Raw genomic sequence first — 20,092 nt, forward strand, 5'->3', positions numbered from 1 at the left:
ATTAGAAATACAGCATTGAACTTTTAATGAGTGACAAACACATAACATCCTCTGAAATCTCTGCAAGTAAATCAGTAAATGCTAAGCAATGGCTACCATATATCTTTATTTACTCCTTGGGAAGAAACTTGAAAAAAATATACATAAATATCATAACTGAGGGTTGCTGATAAGTCATATAGATTTTTATCATCAATTTCAGAATGGTTTATATCTATTAATACTTATTTATTAATTAAGACTATCACAATATTTTAAGCATTCATTTAATTTGACTCTGTTAGCCATGGATTTGTTTCTGGAAAAGTACTTCTACAGTATTCCTACAGTGCTTTGAAGACCCTACAGTATGACATTTTTATTAGTTCATCAGAATAGGTCTAATGCACTTGAGGAGAGAACTGCCAATGAACACACAGAACTTCACTGGAACTGAAGCCCAAAATAAGATGAAAAAATTCTAAAGGTATATTTAGAAAATTACCTTTAAAACAATTATAGTATTTTGTGAACAAAATAATGTTCCACAAGTCCATCTTTATAAAAGAAAAATTTAAATAGTGATAAATATTTTAAAAAATCAATTTTCTGAACTTACATCCTTAAGCTATTCTTTCATCTAAAAATGGTTTATTTATACTTTTGTTATTAATTTTATGCTACAGCAAGCATGTTAATATAATTTTCATTAATTCACTTCAATTAAAAAACAAGCCTACAGAAAATTCCTGCATCTACAATCTTGATCAAGAAAGGCAGAGTATACAATATTTAAGATGTCTCTAAATCAGACTGTTTTCTATTCAAAGTAATTTCTAGAAAAATTTGCTCCCTATAAGTTATCATGTCTTCCACATCTTTGTAGAAAAGCATTTCTTCAATGGACAACAGCTTATATTTATTCAGGCTGAATGCTGACTTGTTCTGTACAGCATTTAACATCTTTAGGGATGTTGTAACTGAATCACTCAAAGAAGAACAAACTGGGAAAATACGAGCATTCCACAAACTCAAACATGTCTTGTTTCCAGAGAACAGCTCCTCTGTAACTTTGAGATTCCAAATGTCTAAGCATGACAGGAAACAGACTCCAAAGAATTGAAGTAACTTTATATCTGACAATGTTTTAACATTCTTTTTCAAGTTGTCTTGCACTCCACATGCCATAGTTGAATACTTTAAGTGTCTATTCATCTTCAAGCTTAAGGAACACACAAAAGAATGTGCAGACAGGACGGCAGTTGTTATGATATAAGAACCACTAATAATGCAATTTTCCCCCACTGAAACATCAGGCCCCAATCTGGAATACTCTACAACTGAGCCAGGTGCCACAGAACTTCTTGAATCCAATATACTCTGAATGATACAGGATTTGTTGCTAGAGCATTCTGGTATTGCTGGAAAGATGCTAAAAGCTATGGACTGTAAGCCAAGCTCTGACTTCAAATTGCTATCAGAAGTAAAATGAAACAAATATTCTTCAGTTGTTCCGATGTGATAAAATTTGGAGTTATTAAGAACAACAACATTTAGTGATGTTCCTCTAAGAAGATGAAATATTCTTTGCCTCATGTCTACCAGCTCTGACTCTTCTTTAGTAACATTTGATGTGTTTCTGGTATATTCCACAGTTGCTCCAGGTCCCAAAGCCTGCAGAAAGTCTCCATAGGCATCTATTTCACAGTTCAGTGTACCTATTTTTTCATAAAAAGCAAGTAACTTTTTCGCTGTTTTATGATCCATGTAAAATAGGCTGTCTGTGTAGACATACTCAGGGTCTAATTTAAGAGAGGGTATGTCACCCCCAGCAAAGTTTTGTTGAAAAAAATTTCTAGGTCTACACACAGCATCAAACTGATACATCTTTTCTATGCTGGGCTTATGAAGGAAACGATGGCAACTTCTGTACTCGAGGTCTCTATGTTCTAAAGAGTTAAAAGGTTCTAAGACAAATACTCCATGTGTTGTACCTACAGTCAAACTAGAAGGATGAGCTAAAGCAGTAAAGCCAGGTTTGTCAAACCTAATATACTCAGATTCTCCAGTAGTATAAAGTTCAATATCATCTGCACAGGTAACCAGAATCCCAGGATTCATATGTGAGGGGAAATCAATGTACATGGCTAGTTTTAATTCCAACATCTGATAAATGGGGCTACCAAAAGGTAAAGCAGTGAAAATTTTCCCCAGAGCACTTGCATTTGGAAGGCGTTGACTGTAGCCACCTATATAAAATTAAACAAAATAACTGTTTTAAAATGTTTATAAGATTTAAAAACCCAGGAGCATCAGTTACAACTCAAAATATCTCTAAAGATATTTAAAATATACAATATATTACTGTATCCCAGGAAAGAATAATAAATTCCAGATTATAAATTCACAGAGCAATTCTGTAGAGATTTGCTATAATGCAGTTCTAGATTAGGAAAGAACTGTAATATGCTTTACAGACTATGAATTGTTTTAACTCAACTGGATAACAAGTAAAAAGGACAATGAGCTAAAATATGACCTTATATCTACATTTCACACAATAAATTTCAACCATGTTTAAACACCTACATTAAAAATCCACTTCATGGGGAAAAATGTCATAAAAAACTAATATACATAATTATCCATTAAAGAGTAATTTCCAGATGGAATGTGTTTCCTCACTTAAAGGAAGTAAAGATGCATTTCTTTAAAAGCATTTTACAATGTATATTTGTTTTTAATTTTAAAAGGTTTTTCCCTCTAAGATGAGCCTTATGACTTAATTCCTTGAAAAGTGTGTTCGCTTAAGTACATTAAATAGCTTACATCATTTTTACGTAACTAATTATAGTGACAGGCATAGTAGAAAAAGTCACACAAAAATGCGTTCAAATTCTGGTTCACCACTTTTTAATTGTTTATCTTTGGACTTAACACTAAATCAGCAGATGTAAATACTTGCTTTATCATGTTTTATGAGATCAACAATACATGTAAAGCACTTACTACACAGTACATCATTCAACCAATGAGAGCTAATACTTTCTTTTGCATTTTCCAAATACTAACCAACAGTAAAGTTCAGCATTGTAAGAATTACCTACTTTTAATTACACTTGAACAATAAGGGTTTGAACTCTACCAGTCCACTTATATGAGGATTTTTTTCAATAAATACTGTAAGACTATATGACCCGACATTGGTTGAATCCCTGATGAGAAACTGTGGCTATGGAGAGTGGAACTGCCTATACAGAAGACCAACTATGAAGTTACATGCAGATTTTAGACTGTGTGAGGGTCAGCACCACTCACAGATCAATGCATTATTATATATTTTCAAGGATCAATTGTATTAATATATATTTTCTGGTGTCTAACTTAATTTTTACTAAATTAGTAATAATAATACTCGTTCTGGAATAAAACTGTAAATTTGAATTTTTCTTTTACTTTTTCAGTTAGTTTTAAAATCAGAACTTGGATGCTTTAATTGATATCATCTTTAAAAAGAATCACTGTTCCGTACATGAATCCTAAAAAATGAAAAGTGCCTTGGTAACCATGTAGATGAGTGGCTCTAAAATATCTGTTCCTGAACTGGTACAAGTCCATGACAAAGTTTCACCAGCCTTCAGTACACAGAGGAAAAATAACAGAGGTTTCTTTCATATAACCCAAATTTTCATACAACCAAATCTGTCCACTTTAAAAAATTATATTCTGAGATTACTTCTTTCCTACCCTTCTGTTCCTTTTTTTGGTGTGTGATTTTCCCTCTTTTATACTTTCTTGTCAACTCCATGTTCTGTCACCACCTTTTCTTTTTGTTTTTAAACTCCTAAGGATTATGGACTTTGGCCACCAATAACTAGATAAAAATGTGTTAACAGGTTTTGTGTAAAGTCTGGTAATCACAGTACTAAACCAGCCTCTCCCCTGCAGCAAGAATCCTTTCTAAAGCATTGTCAAGAAATGTTCATATTTTGATGAGTTCTATCTTAGAAAAATAATTTTTGATATGTATACCAAAAACAATACATGAAAAGTTGAGGATGTATGTGATCTACAATTTTAAGGTTAAATTTTGTGAAAAATATTATGCTACTTACAACCTAAAAATATCAAGGAAAGCATAAAATATTTGTTTCCAAAGCAGTATAACTTCAAAGACAAAAGAAAAAAAAAAGAGGGGATAATATTAGTAAGGGAGAAAAAAGCCCCTTAGATATAAAAGGTAATATACTAAAAGAAAACGTAAATTAGTAAAGTGTAACATTACCAGAGTGAATTAATAGGATGGTAAAAGAATTCCATTCATCTCCATAAAGCTTTTCCAAACATCGAAGGGCACAAAGTGTCGATCCTCCATTTCCTTGAAAATAAAGTTAAAAAGCTCAATTTATTTCACAGAAAGTTACAAAAACTTTGTTATTACAGTAAATTTAAGTGTTATAACTTTGAGGATATGACCTTTGGCTACAATTAACCAGGCAGAGAGCAAAGGTATAGGCAGAACAATCAAATTAAATACACATTTCTTAGCAATTAAATAATTAGTAATAAAACCCAGAGATGAGCCCTTGGTAATAAAAGTTGAGTTAATCTTCTCCTGAAAATAGTAGTATAAAGAAAGAAATGATAAATTAAGCAATCTGCAACACTATAAGACTGTAAGTTTACACATTCACTTGGAGTTATGAACTGTAAAACCCATTAAAATAATTCTCCCATATGAGCATATATATGTGTTAGATTTACTTTCTAAAAAGTTTTATAGAACCTGTTTTCCTAAAAAACATCTTAAATGTAACTTCCACTTACTAGTTACTATGGGCAAGTTATTTAACATTTTGTGCCTGAATCTCATTCAAACATGGGAATCAGAAAAGTACTGACCACATATTTATGAGGATTAAAACACTGGCTAATTAGGACATGCTAGTATCAGATACAGATACCATAACTCTGGTATCAGTGAGCTTCAGTATCACAAGTATCACATGGAAAATGACCCCCAAGAAAATAGCATGTATTTTTATTTGCAAGGTAAGGTCAAAAGGCAAAGTGGACAAACTGGTTTTTAAAAGTAAACATCTATGCTAATTATGCCATTAGACTGTGCTCTTTCGCATTCTGCATTGTGGTCCCAAGAGGCCAAATATTTATTTTTCCTGATTTTATCTCTTCATGTAAGTTTCTGAACAAATTGTGTAGTTCAGAGGGACCTTAAGAGCCCTACTGATAAGGTCCAAAAGAATATTCACCATCTGAGTAAATTTTATTAAGACTAATAAAATTCTCTTTTAAGTAACATAACATTCTGGAAGTTTTTCATGGTAAGTCCACAATGTGTAAAAACAGTTGCCATGCCTTTTATCTTTCTTAAAAAATAGTGAACTTACATAAAAATTTTAAAGTTTGTAAAGACTATAGGTGGTAAGACACACAGTATAAACTGTAAGCCACAGGAAAGCTTTTCTTCAGTGATTATTCTGCCCACAATTTATGATATAAATCTGACCATAAATGTGTACCAATTTTGGCTCCAGCAGGATCAACAAAAACATGATATTGAACTCCAAGAGGTAACTCCTTTTTTTTCAGCTTTTCTGACAGCTGTTGCTTATATGCAAGTTCCTGTTTATCATCAGCTGCTGTTATTGCAACAATGTCCCAGAATTCTCCAGCTGCCACAGGTTTGCCTATGTGTAAGAAGAAAGTGATAAATATTATCAGAATTCTCTAGCTGTTACAGGTTTACCTATTTGGAAAGAAGGAAAAAAGAGGTAATAGTATCTTCAAAAATGTATCTTCTGCTTTTGAGAATTAGGGAATAATGAGTGGTCAGCTAGTAGGATTCAAAATAGTTCTCATGAGGATTGTTCACAAATTCTACTTTTTTTTTCCTTTTAGATTACTTGCTCCTTTTATGGTCTACAGTCCCATTTATTTAGATTTTCTGAGAGTTGTAATGTTTCTTGATTAAGAGAAGTACTTTCGACTTGCTAAAGATGAGCTCAATTCTTAAATAAAGAGAGGAGACAAAGGAATAAGTTAATCTCCAGTTTTGAAAATCAGTTTTCACATACAGGGACCACTTAATGTTTGTTGGCTAAGAAAGATTAAATCCAAGGACCCATTGCTACAATGTTGGTGTTCATAAATGTGGGCACTTTACTTTTTAATCGCCTTAAAATGAGCCATGCAAGTTTACAAAGGTTACTGGAGAATGACACCAAATTCTGGATAACAGAAAAGTTCCCAGCTCCCTGATGAACTCAATAAGAGACTGAACTTTTGGCTGACAGTTGGAAGCTCTTCTTTATTGATAAACAAGACAAATAGGGTTTTTATTAGTTAACAAATTCTAGTCAGCTAGAATCTAATAGTCCTGAACATCTTACTGTAATCCAAGTATTACTTTCTGTATTTTTAAAGCAGTAACGTCAACAAAAATATGACCAATTAGATAGTTGTACAGGAAATGACAAGTGGCATAGTCCTTTAAAAAAAATTTTGATACAAAGTTACCCCGTTTAATTTTTAATCCATAATTCCACCGTGTTGTTTCGCTTTTCACTTAGTAAGCGTTCACATCATGGAACAAATTGAAGTAGGTAGGGAGTGGAAGAAAGCTAAAATCGGATTTGTAAGAGTCAAATCACTATGCTTTAGATCTTTTAGGTTTATTTAAAATAATTTTTGCTAATGAGCTAATCAAACGAATAACTTGGATTTATAGCTTCACTATAGTCAGGCTAATAGCTGTCTTCTCATTCCTCCTCATATATATATGTATATATATATATATACGCAACTGGGAATAAACTTAAAGAAAGCAACAAGCATGACGTAAAGAAAGGAGAGTGAGAGAAGAATAAAAAAACTCAAGAGGTACATTAACTGCGCCTGGGCCAGCGTCCTAGGCCCGCAAGTGATTAGTAAAAGGAAGTGGTACTCCAGCAAATACCCCAGCACGTAAAGCGCCCTCCCTGTCCATTGCCGGGGAGAGCCAGGGTTCCTCCTTTGGTACCTCTAAGCTCTGAAAACCTCCGCAACCTTCGCTGGGTGGCTTCTCGCAAAGATACGCCTGTAAGGGCACTCGTAGCTGCCATAGCTCACTTTCCCCAACACCGCCAAGGACTTCCAGCGATCCCACAGCCCAGGACCGCACGCATGCGCCCTGGGACGTAACCCGTTCTTTGGTCCGGTTTCGCCTCTGTCCCGCCCCCTACGTGCGTCACTCACGTAACTACGCCCCCGAAGCTCTTTGGCTTGCCTAAGGAAAACCACGGCGGTGTGAGCCCGGGGCTTTGCTCCGTTTCCCTGGCAACGGCCTCCGGAACGGATAAATGGCCACCTAGTGATTTGTCGGACTGTGCCGGGTCTGGGCCGCTTGTTACCAACTCATAAAGCCTTGCAGCTCGGTAGACCCGGTGAGTGGTCCTGCTTGGGCGGCGAAATTTCGAGAACTGACCCGCTTAAGGAGAAGTCCAAACTACAACTTAGCTTCTAGCTTTCTCTCAAAGGTCATTCGTCCTTTCTAACTCGTGGTTTTAGCCAGGGGCAGTTCCCAAGGACCTCTTGAGAGTTAATTCCTCCCCTTGGGTCGTCGTCTGAAGCCATCTGCCCCAACCCCAGGTCCAGATACATACATAGTCTGAACTTTTAAAATCTGTACTCTCTTCAGGAAGCTTTGTGGGTTCTTTAACCTTGCAGTTACTAGAGAGTGAGCCTCTCCACACCTCTCAGTTTTGAGATCACTTAAGAGGCTTTTGGAAGTTGTATAAAATTCTGCAATGAGGCCCTTAATGTTTGGGGCTTTTTGGCTGTTTCTCTGGCAACCTTTTGTGTATGCAGATTAATCTAGAACTTTCAATAGCATTCCTGGGAATAAGTTGGCCTTAGTGGATGTGTTTTTGGTAGGTATCGATAGATAAGTTTCTTCTCTTGTAAAACACCAAGTTTATGATGACTTTTACAGATTCTTCTATTTATCTTTACAGGTGAGAAAGCTATGAATGAGAGAGAATGGTGACTTAGTCAGGCTCTCACAATTAGTTAAGTAGTAGAGAGAAGATTTAAACAAGATATTTCAATCCCAAACTCCGACATCATTCTACCGCACCATACAGTTTAATTTAGTTGAGAAGCCTGTCTTCATTAAAGTTTCATCAGGAACATAGGCATTCAAGGCCTTACAAGTTCTTACCATAAACTTAACTTAGTTTTTCTTCTACAGAATTGACCCTGTTATTTAATTCAGTACTTAGAGCGAAAGAATTTGAGTGAAAAGGGAGATTATGCTTTCATAGTTTTATTGTTTAAAAGTTCTCTTTTTTGTTAATAAAAACAAAACATTCTTAATAAGAACATTTAGAAAATACAAAAGACTTAGGTGAGAGAGAACAAAGGGGGAAGTAGCAAGAGAGAAAGTGAGATAACAACGGCTTAAATAAAGGATTTTATTTTTTAACTGTGAAACAAAGCCATTGCAAGGTTTTATGTGACTTACATTATGTTTAAAAGGAGCATTTCACGGAAATGTGAAAATAGATTCTAGCGGAGAGTGGGGCAATGATAGAAGCAGGGCGACTTGTTTGGAGGCTACTGCAGCAAAACAGGTGGGAGTTGGTGAAGGCTTGGCCAGGACAGGAATAGTGGGGGTGATGAGAAGTTGGTTAGATTCTGGATATATGTTTGAAGGCAAAATTAATACAATTTACTAAAGGAATGGCTGTGGAATGTGAAAGTGCTGGAATGTGCCTGAAGGCTGGAGCGACCATCAGTTGAAATGGGAAAGGATATGGATGGGGAAGTAGGGATGGTTATTGGGGTAGTAGGGAGAGTCCAGAATTTGGTTTTGGATGCGGAAAGTAAACAGATGTATATGTGTGCAGTGCATATGTTATGGGAGTTTGTATGTATATGTGTTTGCATTATACATGAGTCTGGAGTTTGCAAGATAGGTCTGGACTTAGAGATATAATTTTGGGAGTTGTCAGCATACAGATGGAGTTAATTTTTAAACTACAGAACTAGATGAGGTCCTAAGGAAAGAAAGGTCAATAGAGCCTATAAACTGAGTGATTGTACATACTAATGAGGTAAATGCTGAAAAAGGTAACTAAATAAGAAAACTTCAGAAATGATAAGAACTGTGAGGGCACTAAAACAGGGTGATGTGATAGACTCTATAACAGAGTGTTAAATGTATGTTAGAGCATTTCATGGACCTGGGAAGAATGGCCATAGAAATGGATGCTACTTTTTTTGCTGATATGATTATATTACATAAAATGTGCTGGACGTAAATATACTATATCGGCTATGTTTTTTGTCCTTCTTCTGTCTTTTCTGTTTTCTTCAAATTTTCACTAATATTAATTTTTAAATAAAAAATGAAAAAGTTGTATACTATGTGAGTGGGAGTAAATTTCTGGCAGTTGATTGTAGTGGGTAAAAAAGTCAAGGGATTTTATTTAAGTTTAGGTTTTATATAATCAGACAGTGTGATAATGGTTGTTTAAACAGTCATAAACTACCGTGACCAGAATAAAATATGTCAATACAGGTCTGTAGTAAACCCATTATTCTGTATAAAATGGAAATGATGTGTTGGATCTTGAATTCCACATTTCAAAAGGGACATCAAAATGATAACAAATATGACTTAAAATAAATATTTCAAAGATTTGTTGATTAAAAAAAAGAAGGGGGACATCAGACAAACCAAACTGTAATAAGTTGAAAAAAGATGTTCTTTGGAGGCATTTGGGCTTTTTTTTTTTTTTTTTCTGTTAGAGGAGAGTATCTGAAGAAGTGGCATGAAAAGAAGTGAGATAGACTTTTTAAGAACTTTACCGAGGTATACTTTACCTATCATTAACCTATTGTAAGTGAGCAGTTTAATGATTTTTAGTAAATGTACTGAGTTGTGCAACCATGATCACAAGCTAGGTATAGAACATTTCCATCATGCCAATAAGATGCCTTGTGCTTATCTACAATTAATGCCTGTTAGGTTATTTTTATTACTATAGGCATGGATATGACTGTTGTGTGAAAGTTGTAGAGAAGCACATTAAATTTTTTCTTCTTCTTCGTAAAAAGAAGCTTAAGCCACATGGAGCAGGTCCTTGATTACGGACCATGGAGCTTAGGTACATGGCTTGGCCAGTTCATGCTGGGGCTCTCATCTTTTCCATTACTTGTGCATCATCTCTGTTTAACCAGTCTTCCTCCTCTTACTCTTCCTGATGTGGAGTGTAAAGCAAAAATCTCTTTTTTACTGTTTCCTTTCTTTGAATTTAATTACTCAGCTAGCCTGGTCTCAGACTATTTCTTCACTAATTTTTCCCACTGTAGCCTATTGAAGGAACCCTCACCACCTTTCTCGACAGCAAAGGAAAACTTTTTTCCCCTAAACTTCTATTTTACTTTCTCTCTTAATTTTTTTAAAGACTTTATCAGAGCAGATTTAGGTTCACAGCAAAATTAGGAAGAAGATACAGAGGTTTCCAGTATACCCTCATATATACCCACACATGCATAGCTTCCCCCATTATCTGCATACCTCACCAGCGTGGTACATTAGTTAAAATTGATGAACCTATAATGACACATCACAATCACTCAAAGTCTGTAGTTTCCCTTAGGATTCACTCTTGGTGTTTTGTATTCTATGGGTTTGGACACAGTATAAGGACATGTATACATTGTTATAATATTATTCAGAGTAGTTTCACTACCCTAAAATTCCTCTGTGCTCTGCCTATTCATCCCTCATTCCCCAAATCCTGCAAATCTTTCAACCACTGATCTCTTTACTGTTTCCATGTTTTGCTTTTTCCAGAATGTCATATGGGTGGAATCCTACAGTATGAGCCTTTTTAGATTAGCTTATTTCACTTAATAATATGCATTTAAGGTTATAACATGTCTTTTCATTGCATGATAGCTAATTTATTTTTAGTGCTGAGTAAACAGTCCATTGTATGGATGTACCACAGGTTATTTATCCGTTCACCTACTGAAGGACTTCTTGATTCCTCCCAATTTTGGTGATTGTGAGTAAACCTGCTATAAATATCCATGTGCAGGGTTATGTGTGAAAATAAGTATTCAACTCCTTTGGGTAAATACCAAAGAATGCAATTACTGGATTTTATGGTAAGAGTGTATTTAGTTTTTTGAGAAACCCCCAAACTGTCTTCCAGAGTGGCTATACCATTTTGCACTCCTACCAGAATGAATGAAAGTTCCTATTCTTCCACATCCTTGTCATCAGTTTGTGTTATCAGTGTTAGACTTTTGGCCATTCTAATCTGTGTGTTATGGTATCTCATTGTTTTCTTAATTTGCATTTTCCTGATGATATGTGTTAAGGAGAGACTTTCATATGCTTATTTGCCACCTATGTATCTTCTTTGCTTAAGTGTCTGTTAAGGTTTTTGGCTTATTTTTTAATCTGGTTGTTCATTTTCTTATTGTTGAATTTTAAGAGTTCTTTGTATATTTTGTATACGAGTCCTTTAGCAGATGTGTTTTTTGCAAAAGATTTTCTCCTAGTCTGTGACTTGTCTTCTCATTCATTTGGCCTTACCTTTTGCAGATCGTGTCTTTTATAGTAATGAGCTATAGATTATAAAGTATTTTTTTATTGATTATGTTTTTGATGTTGTATCTAACAAAGTCATCATCATCCTAATGTCATCTAGGTTTCCTCCTAAGTTATCTTCTAAGAGTTTTATTGTTTTATGTTTTACATTTAGGTCATATATCCAATTTGAATTATTCTTTCTGGAGGTATAAAGTCTGTGTCCAGATTCATTTTCTTTTTCATGTGGCTGTCCAGCTGTTTCATCACCATTTGTTGAAAGTCTGTCTTTGCTTCACTGTAGTGCTTTTTCTCCTTTGTCAAAGATCAGTTGACTGTATTCATGTCTGTCTGTTTCTAGGCTCTCTATTCTGTTCCACTGATCTATCTTTCTTTTGACAATACTAGACTGTCCTGATTACTATAGCTTTATAGTAAGTCTTGAAGTCAGATGGTATAATTTTTCCAACTTTGTACTTCTTAAGTATTGTGTTAGATACTGGGAGGTCTTTTGCCTCTATATATAAACTTTAGAACCAGTTTGTCAATAGCGATAAAATAACTAGCTGAGATTTTGACTGGGGTTGTATTGAATCTATAGATAAGTTGGGAAGAACAGACATCTTGATAATTTTGAGTCATTCTATCCATGAACATTATCTTTCTCCATTCATTTATTCTTTGAATTTGCTCATCAGCGTTTGTTTGTTTGTTTTCCTCTTATAGATCTTGTACATATTTTGTTCCATTTATATGTAAATATTTCATTTATGGTAGTGATAATGGAAATGGTATTGTGTTTTTAACTTATTCATTGCTGGTATATAGGGAAGTGATTGACTTTTGTGTATTAACCCTGAATCTACAACTTTGCTCTAATCACTTAGTAGTTCCAAGGGTATTTGTCTGTTCTTTTGAATTTTCTACACTGACAGTCATGTCATCTGTGAACAGAGATGTGGTCTGTACATTTTTATTTCCTTTTTTTTTTTTGTCTCATTACATTAGCTAGGACTTTCAGTACAAGGTTGGGAAGTAATGGTGAGAAGGGACATCCTAGCCTTGGATTTCATCTTAGTGGAAAAGCTTCTAATTTCTCACCATTAAGCACAATGTTAGCTGTAGATTTTTTGTAAATAGTCTTTATCAAGTTGAGGAAGTTCTTTTCTATTCCTAGTTGACTGAGAGTTTTATCACGAATAAGTGTTGGATTGCATCAAATGCTTTTCCTGCATCTGTGATTCTTCTTTTTAGCCTGTTGATGTGATGGATTACATTAACTGGTTTTTGAATGTTGAACCAGTCTTGTATACCTGGGATAAATCCAGCTTGGTGGTAGGTGTATGATTCTTTTTATACATTGTTGGATTCGATTTACTAATTTTTTTTAGTATTTTTGCATCTGTTTTCATGAGAAATACTGGTCTGTAGTTTTGTACTGTCTTTGACTGGCCTTAGTATTAGGATAATGCTGGCCTCGTAGAACGAATTACAAAGTATTTGCTTCGCTTCTATCTTCTTAAAGAGATTGTAGAGAATTCATGTAACTTCTTCCTTAAATTTTGGTAGTATTTCCCAATGAACCCATCTGGGCTTGCTGCTTCTGTTTTGGAAGGTTATTAATTATTGACTCGATTTCTCATAGGTATACACCTATTCAGATTGTCTATTTGTTCTTGTGTGAGTTTTGGCAGATTATTTCTTTTAAGAAATCAGTTCATTTCATCTAGGTTATTAAATTTGTGTGCATGGAGTTCTTCATAGTATTTCTTTATTATCCTTCCAATGTCCACAGCATCTGTAGTATTGTCCCCTTTTTCATTTCTGATATTAGTAATTTCTGTCCTCTCTCTCTCTCTTTCTCTCTCTCTCTCTATTTGGCTTGGCTAGAGGTTTATCAGTTTTATTGATCTCTTCAAAGAACCGGTTTTTGGTTTAATGGATTTTCTCTGTTGATTTCCTGTTTCAATTTTATTGATTTCTGCTCTAATTCATATTAGTTCTTTTTTTCTCCTTACTTTGGATTTAATTTTCTCTTCTTTTTCTAGTTTACTAAGATGGAAGTTTTGATTGTTATTTTTAGATCTTTCTTCTTTGTAGTATCTGCATTCAGTGCTATAAACTCCCCTCTAAACACTGCTTTGGTGCATCCCGCACATTTTGATAAGTTGTGTTTTTATTTTCATTTGGTTAAAAATATTAAACAGTTTATCTTGTGATCTTCTTTGGCCTATGTGTTATTTAGAAATATGTGTTACTTAGAAATGTGTTGTTAATCTCCACCTGTTTGGAGATTTCCTAGCTATCTTTCTGCTATTGATGTCTAGTTTAATTTCATTGTGATCTGGGGTAGATATTGTATAGTTTCTATTCTTTTAAGTTTGCTAAAGTGTATTTTATGATTCAGAATGTGTTCTATCTTGGCAAATGTTTCATGTGAGCTTTTGATGAATGTGTATTCAGTTGTTGTTGGATGAAGTAGTCTGAATGTATCAATTATATCCAGTTGATTGATAGTGTTGTTGAGTTCAACTGTGTCCTTACTGATTTTCTGTCTGCTGGATCAGCCCATTTCTGATAAAAAGGTATTGAAGTCTCCAACCGTGATAGTGAGTTCATCTGTTTCTTCTTGCAGTTCTTTTAATATTGCATCACATAGTTTTACCCTCTGTTGTTAGGAGCATAAACCTTACCAGTTGGTATGTCTTTTTGGAGAAATGACCCTGTTATCATTATGTAATGCTCTCATTATCTCTGATAGCTTTTCTTGCTTTGAAGTCTGCTCTGTCTGAAGTTAATATAGCCACTCCTGCTTTCTTTTGATTAGTATTAACATTGTATATCTTTCTCCATCACTTTAATCTATATGTCTTTATATTTAAAGTGGGCTTTATTGTAGACAATGTATAGGTGGGTCTTGTTTTTTAATTTTTTTTAATCTTCTCTGACAGTCTCTTTTGATTGGTGCATTTTGACTATTGATGATCATAATGATTATTGGTATAGTTGGATTAATATCTGCCATATTCATTACTGTTTTCTATTTATTGCCATTGTTTTTTGTTCCTATTTTTGCCTTCCATACTTTTTCTGGCTTTTGTGGTTTTAATTGAGCATTGTATATGATTCTGTTTTCTCTCCTTTCTTAGCATATTGGTTATAGTTCTTATTTTACTTTTTTTAGTGGTTGCCCTAAAGTTTGCAATCACATTTATAACTAATCCAATTCCATTTTCAAGTAACATTATACCTTTTCCCAGGTAGTGTAAGTACCCTACCTTATAATAAGAAAATAAACCTAATTCCTTCCTCTGTCCCTTATTACTGCTGTCTTTAACTTCACTTATGTATAAGCATTCATACATATATGATATGTAATTAAGCATAGATAATTTCATACATTGTTTGCTATTAGTATTTTGACAAATTGTTATCTGATAGATCAATTAAGAATAAGAAAAATAAAAGATTTTTATTTTACCTACACATTTTTCTTTCCCAGTGCTCTTCCTTGCTTTATGTAGAACTGAGTTTCTGAACTACAGTATATTCCTTTTCTTTAAAGAACTTCTTTTAGCATTTATTGCCAGGTAATTCTACTGGCAACAAATTCCCTCAATATTTGTTTATCTGAGAAAGTCATTATTTCTCCTTCCCTTTGAAGGATAATTTCAGAGGATACAGAATTCTAGGTTGGTGAGGTTTTTTTCTAGCAACAGTTTAAATATTGTACTCCACTGTCTTCTTGCTGGCATGGTTTCTGAGAAGAAGTCAAATATAATTCTTTGTTCTTATGTTAGAAAGATGTTTTATCTTCTGGCCTCTTTCAGGAATTTATCTTTGATTTTCTGTAGCTCTCTTAGTTTTTCTGTAGAATATTTCAAATGACTGTCAGGTAATAAAATCATAATATACCTGTCCCAATATTAGCATGAGTTTTTTTTTCCAGGGCATAGAGAGGGCAAGTGGTGAAGAATATAAATTAGGACAGTGAATAACTAAATTTCAGTTAGTAAGTACACTATTTATTACTCTTAACTAGAAGTATATTAATGACCCAACTTTAGAATATTCAAACTCTGTTTTATGAATGCTAACCAAAGTTTTTAAGCTAGAAGAAACAAATATTTGCTATGTTAAATTTTTCTTATTAATTTCTTATTTTCTTATTTCTGTCCATGTATTTTTCTGGCTGTTTTAATTAGTTTTGGTTGTTTTATATCTATCTTCTGGCTTATCACCCTTTAGTTTTTCAGGTTTATGATTTTACAATCAATGAGTGTAGAATAGAAACAGAAATTGAAAACTGTCATTTTCACAAAAGCTTCTTTTTTAATAACAAATATATGTAGCTTTCTAAATTTTAGAAAGCAAATATATTTACAGGGGAAAAAATAAGATGTCTTGATTACAAGTGAGTCTTGATTTCTTGCTCCAAATGATGTTTTATGTCATTTGAAATGAGCATGTAATGTTTCAAAGAAGCAAGCTTATTTACATTAATTTTTAAATCAACTAAATTCCATTTTTATTTTCCAAGAGACATGTACTGTTCTGACTGTTCTACTAAAACCCCTCACAGAGCATTTTCTCTGTGATGTAAAATCATAGCAAGTCTTCATCAAAACAGGATTGATTTAATAAATTTATTGGCTAAATAAAAAGTATTTTAAAATTATAATTACTGTATATATTATGGATTTCAGTCTATTGCAAACATTCTAAACTAAAAGTAGTTTGCAATCACAATAGATATAAAATATTACTAATTATAATCCTTACAGTTTGCTTTTCAAAAAAACTTTTTTTCCTTTTATATGATTTTATTTTTCTTATCAGCTTATATGATAATTCTAGAGTCCATTGTCCGGCATTCCACTTATTTATAGTGTCATAACTAATGTTTACAAAATAAGGTACTGCAACATAGATCATCAAAACTAATATTATACTTTAATACACTTTTAACTTAAAATAATATACCTATATTATTGGTATCTAAAATTCCAGTGGATGGGTGTGATATCTAAAGGTCATTGGCACAGTTACAAAGCATTTCTTTGAAAAATATTTTAAATATTTTTTATATATTCATTTGAAATTAAATACATAGAATAAAGAGTTTTTACTTTTCAACATTTAACTTAGATATTCATTAATCATAAGCACTTACAGTTGCTATGTGTATTTACCATCAGTTTTTTAAATGGAAAAATTTGGGAACAAAGATGAGATTTATAATTGATGTATTTTATAAAAACATGGTTTTTATAGTATGATTAATAATGTATGATAATTTTAAAGTTAGTGTTACAGTCAATACAAACTAATGAAAGATTTACTGATATATATATATATATATATATATATACACACACACACATACACATTTATATATTTTTTTATTGAAATATAGTTGATTTACAATATTGTGTTAATTTCAGGTGTACAGCACAGTGATTCAGCTATATTCTTTTTCAGATTCTTTTCCCCCCTATAGGTTATTACAAAATATTGAGTCTAGTTCCCTGTGCTATATAGCAGGTCCTTGTTGATTATCTATTTTATATATAGTAGTGTGTATATGTTAATTCCAACCTCCCAATTTATCCCTCCCCCACCCCTTCCCCCTTTGGTAACCATAAGTTTGTTTTCTATGTCTATGGGTCTCTTTCTGTTTTGTAAATAAGTTCATTTGATACTGATTTCTTTTTAAGCCTAGAACTTCTTTGAAACTGTAATTGGAGCCCTGGTGCTTTCTCTAATGTGTTGCTGTACTTAAACTAAATTTGCCTTTTAAACTTTATATTATTATTTGAACTTAATAATATACTTTTATGTACATTTCACAAAGTAATTGTAAAATTATCGGAGTCTAAAAGGAACAAAAGGATTCCTCTTTAATGGTCATATTTAAATTAGCAGCACTCCACAAGCAGGCTTTTAGGTAGGTAGAGGAGGAGCTATCAATTGTAGTATTAAGTGAGGTACAGTTGACATATAACATATTAGTTTCAGATGTAATACGTAATGATTTAATATTTGTATATATTGAGAAAGGATCACCACGGTAAGTTTAGTTAACATCTGTCACCATACCATAATATACCATAATATACCATAATATACCATAATATACCATAATATACCATAATATACCATAAAAAAAAAATATTTTTTTGCTTTTGAAGAGAACTTTTAAGATCTACTCTATTAGCCACTTTCAAATATGAAAGAGTATTATTAACTATAGTCACCATGCTGTACATTACCTCCCTATGACTTATTTATTTTATAACTGGAAATTATTACCTTTTGAACCCTTCACCCAATTTGCCAAACCCCCACTACCCACCTATGGGAACCACCAATCTGTTATCTGTTTTTATGGGCTTCCTTTTTTTTTTTTTTTTTAAGCTTCCATGAATAACTGTGATCATACAGTATTTGTCTTTCTCTGACTTAGTTCACTTAGCATAATGCCCTCAAGATCCTTTCATGTTCTCACAAATGACAAATTTCATTCATTTTTATGGTTGAATAATATTCCATTGTGTGTGTATACACACACACACACATCACATCTTCTTTATCCATTCATTCATCACAAAACACTTAGACTATTTCCATGTCTTGGCTATTGTAAATAATGCTACAATGAACATGGGGGTCCAGATATCTTTTCAAGTTAGTTTTTTTGTTTTCTCCAGATAAGTACCCAGAAGTAGAATTTCTAGATCATATGGTAGTTCTATTTTTAGTTTTTTGAGGAAACTCCATACTGTTTTCCATAGTAGTTGTACCAATTTACATTTCTACCTACAGTGCACAAGGGTTCCCTTTTCTCCACATTCTTGTCAATGCTTGTTATTTCCTTTTTGATGATAGCCACTCTAATGAGTGTGAGGTGATACCTCATTGTGGTTTTGATTTACATTTCCCTGGTGATTGGTTGTGTTGAGTACCTTTTCGTGTACCTGTTAGCCAACTCTGTGTCTTCTTTGGAAAAATGTCTATTCAAATCCTCAGCCCACTTTTTAGTTGGATTATCATTTTTGCCATTGAGTTGTGTGATTATATATTTTGACTATTAATCCCTCATCAGATATATGATTTGCAAATACCCAGTAGGTTGCCTTTTTATTTTATTGATGATTTCCTTTGATGTACAGAATATTTTTAGTTTGATGTATTTCCACTTGTTTATGTTTGCTTTTGTTGTATTTGCTTTTGGTGTCAGATCCAAATACCATCACCAAGACCAATGTCAAGGAGTCTACCACCTATATATTCTTCAAGGAGTTATATGATTTCAGTTTTTACTTTCAAGTCTTTAATCCATTTTGAGTTAATTTTTGTATGATTTAAGATAGCAGTCAAGTTTCATTCTTTGCCATGTGTCTGTGCAGTTTTCTCATCACCATTTATTTAAGAGAATTTTTTTCCTCATTATATATTATTTGGTCCTTTCTTGTAAATCAGTTGACCATATATGTGTGGTTTTATTTCTGGACTGTCTACTCTGTTTCGTTGATCTATATGTTTGTTTTTAATGCTGATACCATACTATTTTGATTACTATAGCTTTGTAATATAGTTTGAAATCAGGGAATGTGGTGGCTCCAGCTTTGTTCCTTTTTCTCAAGATTTTTTTGGCTTTTGGGGTCTTCCATGGTTTCATACAAATATTAGGATTGTTTGTTCTATTTTTGTGGAAAATGCCATTGGAATTTTGATAGGGTTTGCATTGAATCTACTTTGAGTAGTATGGACATTTTAACCATGTTAATTCTTGCACTCTATGAAGACATAATATCTTTCAATTTATTTGCACCTTCTTCAATTTCTTTCATTAGTGTGTTGAAGTTTGCAGTGTACAGGTGTTTTTACCTCCTTGGTTAAATTTATTCTGAGGTATTTTTTTCTTTTTGATGCAGTTGTAAATGGGATTTTTTTTTAACTCTATTTCTGATAAGTCATTATTAATGTGTAAAAATGCATCAGATTTTTGTGTATTGATTCTGTATTCTGTAATATTATTGATTTTATTAGTTCTAAAAGATTTGTGTGTGTGTGTGTGTGAAGTCCTTATGATTTTCTGTATGTAATATGTTGTCATTTGCAAATGGTGACAGTTTTACTTCTTCCTTTCCAATTTTAATGCCTTTTATCTCCTATTCCTGCCTTATTCTGATTAAGACTTCCAGTACTATGATGAATAAAAGTGAGACTGGGCATTCTTGTCTTGTTTCTAACCTTAGAGGGAAACCTTTCAGCTTTTCACCATTGAGTATGAGGTTAGCTGTGGGCTTGTCACATATGAACTTTATTATGTTGAGGCGTGTTCCCTCTACACCTAGTTTGTTGAGAGTCTTTATCATAAAGAGATGTTGAATTTTGTCAAATGCTTTTTCTGCATCTGTTGAGATGATCATATGATTTTTGTTTTTCATTTTGTTAATATGGTATATCACATTGACTGATTTGTGGATGTTGAACCATTCCTGC

General features: G+C 33.2%; 2 protein-coding genes across 3 annotated transcripts in view; one reads left to right on the top strand and one right to left on the bottom strand.

Annotated features, from left to right (window-relative positions):
• Positions 1-389: 389 nt before the first annotated feature.
• LOC103077057 (fucose-1-phosphate guanylyltransferase) lies at positions 390-7,122 on the bottom strand. Of its 2 annotated transcripts, XM_007469659.1 has the most exons (5): positions 7,019-7,122; positions 5,520-5,687; positions 4,265-4,357; positions 2,163-2,228; positions 390-1,400 (listed from the first exon to the last, which is right to left on the bottom strand). In XM_007469659.1, exons 1-5 carry the CDS (start codon positions 7,098-7,100, stop codon positions 772-774), a joined length of 1,038 nt encoding a protein of 345 aa, XP_007469721.1. In that variant the 5' UTR covers positions 7,101-7,122; the 3' UTR covers positions 390-771. The 2 variants fall into 2 exon arrangements, with proteins under 2 accessions (XP_007469721.1, XP_007469720.1); XM_007469658.1 differs by having other exon boundaries at positions 508-2,228.
• Positions 7,123-7,305: 183 nt separating this feature from the next.
• LRRIQ3 (leucine rich repeats and IQ motif containing 3) overlaps positions 7,306-20,092 on the top strand; it is a 219,604-nt gene continuing 206,817 nt past the window's right edge. Inside the window, exon 1 of the mRNA XM_007469660.1 lies at positions 7,306-7,421. The gene's annotated coding sequence lies outside the window, so the exon portion shown is untranslated. The remainder of the gene's footprint in view (positions 7,422-20,092) is intronic.

The sequence above is a fragment of the Lipotes vexillifer genome, unplaced genomic scaffold (assembly GCF_000442215.2).
Source record: "Lipotes vexillifer unplaced genomic scaffold, Lipotes_vexillifer_v1.1 scaffold908, whole genome shotgun sequence".
In the NCBI taxonomy this organism is placed as follows: Eukaryota; Metazoa; Chordata; class Mammalia; order Artiodactyla; family Lipotidae; genus Lipotes; species Lipotes vexillifer.